Raw genomic sequence first — 10,646 nt, forward strand, 5'->3', positions numbered from 1 at the left:
TCTTTAGGAATCATCTTATCTTTCATGGCAAGGCTTGTGTTACACAGCTCAACATGAGCTCAGGAAGGTAAGTATGGCACAGTGGTTCCAAAACTAAATAACACTTAATTATCTCCCTTTAATCAAAACCTCTGATTACTCAACAGCTGCCCAAAACATAATCCTCCTATTATTATCTTGTGAAATGTATTAATACACAAAATCTGTTTTTCTTCTGAATTTGTCAAGTTTTTTTACAGCCTTGACCTAATAAAGTCAATAAAATTCTTAAATACTCATTATCTTGTTATTACTCAGTTCTTATTTATCTCTATTATCCCACAATTCCAATCTTGTTGTAAAAACTTCACTTATAGAAAACCTTGTAAATCTCTGTACATGACATGAAACAAAATTCAGTTTTACAGTTTATTAAAGAATTTTCTACCAATACAGTTTTACAGTTTATTATAATAATTTTCTCTCTCAAATGAACAATAAACTATAATTATAACTTTGTCTTTGTCTGTCTCTAGTCACATATACTTATACTGCATGTAATATGCCACAACTCTTATGTGGGAAATTAAAGCAACGCTCTAGTTTTTATTGATTATACTTTTTGTTCCATTTTAATCATCAACATAAATTTGAGACTTAGTACTTTCATTTCCTATTACAATTTGTCTCCTTACTCCGGGCCTCAAGATCATGAAGCATCCTAAGCTAAAGTCAAAATATCTGTTTTTGAATGAAATGTTGTAGAAGTCAAGCATACCAAAATTAAAATATTTTTTCAATAGTGCTTCCCAGAAGTGTTGTTATCTGCAAATTCCTAATTAAATTCCATAATTAATGAATATTTTATACAAGATTGAAAATTTGACTTAAGATAATTCCACCCTCACAATTCTAATGGTTCAAAGTACAAAAACAAAATTGTACAGATGGGAGACATGAATAAGCAGAAGTATATGTCAACCTAAAAAATCGCATATTTTTTGTAAACAGAATCATGAAAAATATGTAAATCTCGTTAAAAAGCATAATTCTGATGCTGAATGTTCCTAAATATTTCCTACATATAAAATACTTTTGAATTGTGAATATCCAGGAAACTATTTTAGAAGTACAATAAAGAAAATGTCTGAATGAAGAGACCTGAGAAAGAGTTATTGCCCTTGTCAACATTTTTTAAGAAAATATGCGTTTTTAAAAAATTTTTTGTTAACAATATTTATAAGTACACATATTGAAAAGCATTCCTCCTAAAGATATTGTTCTATCAGGCATGAATTTAAACTAAAAAACAGTTTTTGCGAAAATCTATGACATCATAGGAGGGTGGAATTACCTAAGTCTAAGTTTGTTTCATGATCTTGGGGCCGGGTCTTGGAGCAAAAGCTTTATGGAATTGCAATGGTCTTGAATTTTAATGTAATCAGGTATATTTTAGTACTTTTAGAGAAGAAAAAGATATAAGCACACAATCTAATCTAAAAAAAAAATTAAATATGCCTTAATTGTAATCCTCATAAACAGTTCTATCATTTACTAGTTGCTTATTTTAGATCAGAGGTTGCATTCTATATTAAATATTGAGAAACAGCATTGAAAATTGACTGTTTTTGTAGCTAAAAGTATAAATTACCTATTGACTATAAGAAAAGCACAAATGATGTAAAATCCTGCAAAGTCGAGTAAATATATCACATATACAAGTTCATTTTAGCTCTCCTACACATGTCACAATAATAACTATTTCAACTCAATAAAAGAGACATGAACTCGCTTAGAAAAATGTACAGATGGCGAGCACAGGTCATGTTCGTAATGTTGACTGGGAAAGGCAAATTATAATGCAACAAAATAGATGAAGCTACGGAAGCAAAATCCTCATCAATCTCCTTGAAATTATTTCTGACAAGTCTCTGTAACTCAGTCACAACATCTCTCTGAACAGCATGTAAGTAGTTTGACGCACCTGAAAAATGAGTAAAATAATTAAGAGAGTTGCATATGATGCATTTTCAATCATTTTTGTGAGCTTTTGGTACATAAGGATAAAAAACAAGAACCAAATGAATATACAATTAATGCCTTTCATGTATGTGCTTCCTTTTCTATTACTTTTAGCAAAGTAAGATTTGCTAAATCATGTATATAGATAAATGTCTTCATGCAAGTATTTATACTAAGCATTTTTTGGAATATGTTTAATAATTCAAACTAGAAGTGTTTGTCAAACACTGATGCCACAAATAATTTTACTGGTATAGCTTATAATTTATTCATACCAACAACTTCAGGGTTTTGAAACAATACTTCTGGAATTCCATGCAAGGTATCTCCCAGCTTCTGTCTTCGTATGGAATGGGTATTCCACTGATTCATTATATCTTTCAGATCTCTCTTTATGAGTGGAAGATAAACAAACTGTATACAGGATCTAAAAAATGCATTTGATGTATGTATAAGTATGGGTAATTACACTTCAGTAGCAGCAACATTTACTTGCATTTCATTCATTAAATAAAAAGGTATGCAAGTGACCTTTGACCAACCCTCTCATCTGAGTCATCTGAGTCACGCTGTCACATGAAAATTCAGAGACTTCCTTCCTCACTTGATCAAATTCAGTTATAAGGCTACATGTATATACCGAGGTGTATGCTTATATACATGAAGTTGCACTACATGTAAGTCAGAGTGTTATTTTAGAAATTATAGTGTCCCATGATTTTATGAATTTTAACATGCACACTGAATTCTGCAAGAAAAATGAAAAAATTTCGTGAAAAAAAGTGCAATGTAATGACCGAAAATAGGAATTTAATGCTCACATTGAATGTAGCTGTTAAATTGGCTCTTCCATTATTGTTCCGTACCCAAAGAATAATAGTAAAGTTTTGAAATATGAATCATGTTTGCAGCGCGACTAGGAGTTATAAAATGTAAATAATACAGAGATATATAGAAAACACATTATCATTTTGGGTATCATTCTAATTCAAGAAAAAATAAAGAGACATGTACAATTGTACATCTAATATTTCTTTTCAAGAAGGCTCATCTGAAATCCTTGGTCAGGTGAGCGTAGCACAAAGTATACATATTTTTTAAATCTATACATACTTATGTAAAGGATTTCCTGTTTCCAGCAGTTCTTCATATACCAATCCCTAATAGTAAATTCCAAAGATATATTTTTGTATTTTTTATATTTACTATGGCCATACATATAACTATAAACAAAATACATAGTTAATACACTGTATAATGTAACTTTTGTCAGTTAAGTACTTGTTTTCCATAAATAAAAGAAGAAAAACTTTTTTTAATTTTTGAAATGTAGCAATAACTTACTTTGAAATGATCAATCCAGAAATCTGCTTTCATTTGCCTTAAAATGCCCCAAAATCTTTCAATTCTCTACAATTAATGTTTGTAAAAAAAAAAATATTTAAACTTGGACATATGAAAGGTTCTCTTTCCAGAAAATGTAATCTGTGTGCGTTTTGGAGGTGTACAATGCTAACCTGATTTGCGGTAGAAGTTCCAAAAGATACTGCACTTGCATCTGTCTTTAAAAATGATTGAAATGTTGCTATGATTCCATTTTCTGTACCAGGATCAGCACGTATTTTTTGAGGACAACCTTAAAAGACAAAATATGTTAATATCAATATATGCCTGCCTTCAAATTCATAACATGTATTTTGACATTTTGGTGGATTAATTTGAGAAATCAATTGACATTTCTCAGGCACGTAGCAAGGGGGGAAGCACTTTTTATCCCAATATTACTTATACTATAGGAAATGTTCATTGAAAGGCTGGTTGACATCCCCCCCCCTTTTGTGACATAAGGAAAATGTAGTATTGTAGGTCGAAAAAATTGGTACTGAAAGAGGTTGGCATTGAAAAAGTTGGCTGCTACCTCTTTTTTTTGGCTGGCTGGTCTCCCACTTTCAAAAATGATGCTATGTGGCTATTTCTTGAAGCACTTGCTATTGTAACTTGTCTTTAAACATAGTACCTGGTGATTCTGACACTATACCTTTCATAGCATGCACTGCATTCAGGAAGTATTCGGCTACAACCTCTGGTCTTTTATTAGTCACATCTGCTTCCAGCCATATTAACTGCCGGGAAAATCTTTAAATATACAAAGTGGTATGGTCTCAGAAAGACACTATATTTTTCTCTTACAAACATGTATATGCAAAATAAGCAAGTAGATTTTGTAATTGAAAGTTTTCCATTTATGTGAATATTGTAGATCCCATCAATAATTTAAAACAACATTTGCAATAAAGCAGATGAAAGATTGAAAATAAACAAATAAAATCAAGTCTTTCTCATGAAAGTTAAAACAAGATATTTTTAAAAAAACTTATCAAAGTGTGACAGAAGAACATAATGGAAGGTTGGAAAGAGCAAAGGATAGAAGACGGACATAATAAATGATATATGCTTTGGCCATATAATGGGATATTCATGGTGGGGCAAAAAAATGTCAAATATGAAATGCTTCTATTTGAGTATGACTAATCATTGCTGGGCTATGCTGCTTTCCTTCCAAGGTTTTCATACATTTTCCATTGTAAAACTTTGATAACCTATTTTGTCCCACTATACCGTAATTCTGGAAAATTTTGCTGTAGATAAATTTTTAGCAAATTTGCGAGTGCATTGCATTCGCAAAAATATTTTTCTTAAAAATAAATCACCAATAAGAAAATTAAATCACCAATAAGAAAAATGTAAACAAAGCAATGGTCATTCGCAAGATTTTGAAACGCAAAAATTAATCAACAGCATTTTGACCCAAATTCGCAAAATAAAATCGACATAAAAATTTCCAGATTTAAGGTAACCCTAGAGACTACAATGAAGAAAATAATGCGCAAACTCTATTTCAGAAAACTTTGATATCTTGTCCAGTGGTTCTTGAGAGGAAGATCTTTTTAATTCACTGCATTTTCATCAAAACCTAATTATCTTCCCTCACCCAAGGGCATGTATGATTAAAATCAGTCCAGCTTTCTTGAGAAATACTAAATGTTTACAGACAGACAAGCAGACAGATGAACAAAATCCAATTAGAAAACCACATTTAAGCTTCTAGAAAGTGTTTAAAAAAAAAATTAAAATTTTGATGGTTTCTGTTTGTATCTAGGCAATGGGTTAAAATTTTGATTTCAGAAATTATTAATATACTTTTATGAGAAATCCATGTAGAACTCACTTTAAATCAAACCACACCAAAAAAAAAAATTATTAATTGAAAAGGAAATGCTTCAAAATCAATATGTCTACAATTATACAGTCCAAATGAAAATTTAAAGTTTTAAATATGAAACTGTAAAAACCACATGAAATTCCCTTTTTTGTGAAAAACATATTGTATTTGAATACATTGATTAATAGAGTGGAATATTTAAATTAAAATCAAACAAAACAACAAATCAAGTTATAACGTTACCCATCAATGCATCCATGAATGCTTATACCATATGGCTTTAATTTGTCATATCCATCTATAAATGCAGTTTCATGTTTTGGAATTACAGTTTAATTTCTGCTTGCAGGTGTCTCAGAAAAAGTTAAACCATTTAATATATTTGTTTAATTTTAAGCATTTCAAACCTATTTCAAATATCTTTTATTGACATGACTGACATTTAGGGCAGATGTCTACTAAAAGAAAAAAATGTGTACTTATGAAACAATGATGCTCCAATCTACAAAAAGTCTTTAAGCGTCCATTCGTAGTAGCATCGTCCATGCTAAGTTAGAGTATGGCTAAAATCAACTACTCTGGAAAATATAGGGCAAATCCAGAATCTGAAGCAGAAAAGGTAGCGTATCCATGCAAGTTTGGTCCAAGTAGGGATTATAGTTACATGTATAGGACAATCTAATTAAAATTAGATGTTAGATCCACTTGCATACTCGCTACACTACCATTTAACAACATTCCATTGAGGGTCACATCTGAGGTCAAATTCTATCAACCAATCAAATTGTCGCCTGCCAAATCATTGTATATTGTTGAAGCGAATAAGTCTACAGCTGTTCCAAAATCAATACATGTATAACCTCTGACGTGACCGGACCCTCTATGGGATGTTGTTAGACGTTAGTGTAGCGAGTATGCAAACGGATCTAACATCTAATTTTAATTAGATTGATGTAAAGAAATGAACCTTCTTCAAAAACATTAACCTAGTCAATCATCTGAGAAATGCAAGTCAGATCGTGCATCTGAAGCAATTATGATAGTGTCCATCCCTAGATGTATCATTTCTGCAAGTTTGGTCCAGGTAGGGCTTATATTTGATTGGGAATGGACTTGCACCAAAAACTTTATCCTGGTCACTCTTCTTGAAAAGGTAGAGCAGATCCAGCATCTAAAGCAAGTCAGGTAGTGTCCATCCATATATGCATTATCCCTGCAAATTTAGTCTAGATAGGAATTAAACTTTCCAAATGGACTTGCTTCTAAAACTTTTATAGCGATGTGACGCTAATGCCAATGCCAACAGTAAAGCATAACATCTTGACATCATAATCGTGAGCTAAAAATAAATTACACAACCTACTACATCTAATCAAATTATAAAAGTTCCAAAAATAACAGGGTTGAATTTAACTCTTCATTCATGAGCCATAGGAAGGCAATATTACACTTACCCAAATGCCACACAAAATTTGGACCCTATATAAATACACATTGTACAAATATTGTATAATTAATTGTCCCTAACTTTCATATACATATTGTACGTATAGCACAAATTGTCCCAGATACTATTGGCTATATTGGCAGAAATAAAAACCCCGTGATTTGATCCTATAGTAAATAATTTTTAAAAAAATAATGATAAATTGAAATATTACCCAGTACTGTTGTCTTTGATTAGATTCTTAAATTCTCTCTGTGTTTCATTGCAAACATAAAAGCAGTCATTAATAAAGAGGAGAAACAAATGTAGACCATCTTGGTAAAAATTAATCCACTGGCAGGTTTATGGGTTAATTTAATCACTTACACATATTAATTTAATTGTTCTTCTTCTTAAAGCTAAATTTATTTAATGATTAATTGATAAATATATTTCTAGAACTTACATTTAATAGTGCCATCCAGTAGACGCATAAAGTAATTACCCACAAAGGACACAGATTTAAAATTTACTTGTGCTTATTACTTTGTCTTACCTTAAATCAAAGCATTTACATGTAGTCAAAAATAAAAGGGTTACACATTTATATAGTTATACTAACAGTTCACAACAACACCACTATTAGTAGGGAAAAGGAAAAAAACAGGGAGAAAATAAAATTATTCAGAAATCATAACAATTTAAAGCTTGGACTTCAAATTGAATTGGTATTTATCCAATATTTCATTATATTTAATAAGGTTCAGAAAAGACATGTCATACGATGCAAGGCAAACACTTGCATTGCTGGGGAAAAAAAATGTAGAACATTTCCTTTCCAGGAATTCAAACCATATTGATTTAATACAAATTGAACAAAGTCGCTATCTTTTCCAATTGCCATTTTAACCTGCTGTAAAGTACATGTACCAATAATATTTCACTTTTTTTCATTGCATATATTTTTCAAGGTTTTAAGTGTTGAATTGATTCACATTTAAGAAATTAATACATTAATGAATAATGAAATGATCAATGTTTCATAATTTCTCTGATTTTTCTGTCTGTACCTTACTAAAGTATTGCCTTCTTCTCAGTCTTCTCTGCTTCCTTCTGTTTATCCCATCTTTATCCAAAAGATGAACTATGTCTCTTGCTATGGACCTGCATTATTTAACATTTATTTCATTTAATGTATTAAAATTTTATAACTATTGTCTATTCCTGAGGTCAAAATCAAAACTCGTGAACCCAAGATAACTGCCATCAAACAAGGCTCAGCCAGTCTTAAACAATGGTTTTTGAAGGGTTAAATTTTTCAATATAACTGATAACTCTCTACTGAAAGACTATTTAATTATAATTTACTGAATGGTTCATGAAATATAAATATATACATGCTTATAGATTCCATGCAGTCAACAATTTTTGGAAGCGTCCTTTGTCATTTCTTAATGCTGTTGCTATATGCTATTGCATTAAAGGGCATGGTTTAATCATTCATGGGAATATAGTGTTTTTATCAAATGTTTCTCAATGATTCAGATTCAACTTATTTACATGAAAGTATTTAAGGAATAACTGCCTAATTTTTCATTTCTTATTGTGATCAATTATTGGCTTGCGTGATATTTTGCATATGCATAAATTATCACACAAGCCGATCGATTGATCATCGTCATGAAATCAAAAAATCTGACGGTTATCCTTACTTTTACATTCTCTTGATTCGGCTAACTTCGGCCCCACTTTTGTCTCTATTTGTCCCGCCCTGCATGTAATTTTATTTTAACCGTGCCTATCAATGAACCAGTACAATGATGGAGAAATAAAGTACATTAACTATTTGTAATTTTATCTGGGACAAAGACATTGTAAATGTAAATATATCATCATAATATTTGCATGTTTAGATGTATTTACTCATAGAATGATGGATGGAAGAATGGATTGACCTAGCTTGATTACCGGTACAGTTAAACTCAGTTATAACAAAGTCACTGGGACCTATGAAATTACTTCGCAATAACCGAAATTCATTCTATCTGTATTAGGAATTCATTAAATTTACATAGCTGGGGATCCAAGATGACTTTGCTATATCCATGAATTCGCAATATCTGTGTTTGTACAAAATGAATTTGGCTGCATACTTACCTGGTAATATTCAGGTGGTGTTTCATTTTTATTACTCTTCTTAGACTTTCAGCACCTGAACATCCATTCAGTATTTCTCTCTACAGAATATTGAAAACTGCAAGTAGGTTTGCTGAGTTATGGATGATAAGCATCTCTGTACAACTTTATGTGTATTTTAAAATATGCAAGTTTTTAGCATAATTTTCAGAATTTAATAGTACACTTCTTCTTCTAAAATACATGTCATTGTACATTATGTAATTTTACCAACAGGGAATATGAATTCCACTAAAATATGTCAAATTTAATACATCTTTTAAACATTAACATTCAACAAATAAGTTAATCATTGTGTTCTAAACTTTAATTAAAGAACTACTTTATAACAACAAAGAAAAAAAAACAGAAAAATTTAACCTGCATGCGCACCTTTATATTAATCAATTTTCTAAGAAATAAAATTAATACCTGTGCAATATCAAATATTTCATCCAAAGCAATGTCTGCAAGCCTCCTTTTCAAACCAAGTCTAGGTAGAACTTTTCTTGTTAGGCAATTATAACTGCAAATTTTATTCACAAAAAAGCATCATCACTGAATGACGATTTATGTATCTGGTTAAAATTCATGATACATAACTAGACTTCTGAACATATGTTTAAATATTTTGTATTGCAAGTACCTTATATCACAGTTGTGGTTTCTCTGGATCAAATAATGGATTAAACGGTAGTTAAAACCCTTATAAAACAATTCTTCTATCTTTTCAAGAATATCTAAAAATGAAAAAAAAAGTTCCATTCATTTTATTTTATAATCTACAGTTCAGCTTATATCATGTAATTATAAGAACATGTCTGTCACCTAGAGGATTTTCCAATTTTTCCTGAATACTGAGGTTGAACTAATGCCCTGTTCACACGGAGAGTTTAATTCGCAGTAAATTAATGCGAAGTAAACTAACGCGAATCAAACTAATGCGAATTAAATTGCGTTTACACGACAGCTAATGCGAAGTAAACTAATGCGAATTAAAAATTTTACTTCAGCAGCCCGGCATAAACACGGCTATTATGACGTCATTTACAAATCACGTCACCTTATGCAGAAGCAGATCCATTTGACATAATGGCAAAGTGTCTGTATACACATTTTAATGATTAACAAAATTTTCTTAGGTTTTTCACTCAAAAATAGCACAAGTACCTATAGCTGACCACCGACAAGTGGTATTTGACTAAATTTTGCCATTACGCATGCGTCAGAATTTAATTTGAACTAGCTTCACTTTGCGTTCACAAGGAGCTAATGCAAAGTAATTTAATGTGCGGTAAACTAATTCGAATTAAAATAATGCGCATTAAAGTCTCCGTGTGAACGCTAAGTGAAGCTAATTCGCAGTAACTTTACGTTTAATTCGAATTAAACTCTCCGTGTGAACAGGGCATATAAATAAAAAAAAAACATTGAGATGCAAATGTGCATTATTCATGAGATATATATTCTCCAAAGGAATCAACAAATAAAGCATATATTACAGTCTGAGAGGTAAACAAAAGCACATGGATATATCAGATATATTCAGCTCTACCATGTCTACAGTAATAAAAGAAAAAAGCAGCGATTGGTTTGTTTACATTGTGCTGAGGGGGCAGACAGTCAACAGGTTGTCATTTAGAATAGGTACATGAATGCTGGGAAGTGCAAAAGATGTAAAATCATTATGCTGAAAGTGGTGATAGCTAGATAGACTGGATGAGAACGATTCTATAGGTTATGTGAATGAGGCACCATTAAATGTTAATATAAATCATTGCAAAAATGTTTTATGACAGTTTGTTTCCAATTAAGTACTGT

At 31.0% G+C, this 10,646-nt stretch overlaps 1 protein-coding gene across 1 annotated transcript; it reads right to left on the minus strand.

Annotated features, from left to right (window-relative positions):
- Window positions 1–394: 394 nt before the first annotated feature.
- LOC134272209 (uncharacterized) lies at window positions 395–9,689 on the minus strand. Its single transcript, XM_062754456.1, has 12 exons — window positions 9,472–9,689; window positions 9,258–9,351; window positions 8,808–8,887; window positions 7,721–7,814; window positions 6,679–6,703; window positions 5,468–5,522; window positions 4,040–4,137; window positions 3,519–3,637; window positions 3,346–3,411; window positions 3,115–3,161; window positions 2,277–2,428; window positions 395–1,963 (listed from the first exon to the last, which is right to left on the minus strand). The coding sequence occupies exons 1-12, from the start codon at window positions 9,588–9,590 to the stop codon at window positions 1,743–1,745; spliced, it is 1,170 nt and encodes a 389-aa protein (XP_062610440.1). The 5' UTR covers window positions 9,591–9,689; the 3' UTR covers window positions 395–1,742.
- Between the last annotated feature and the right edge of the window lie 957 nt (window positions 9,690–10,646).

Source organism: Saccostrea cucullata, unplaced genomic scaffold (genome assembly GCF_032062105.1).
Source record: "Saccostrea cucullata isolate Sc308-1 unplaced genomic scaffold, CSIRO_AGI_Scuc_v1 ctg8490, whole genome shotgun sequence".
Taxonomy (NCBI): Eukaryota; Metazoa; Mollusca; class Bivalvia; order Ostreida; family Ostreidae; genus Saccostrea; species Saccostrea cuccullata.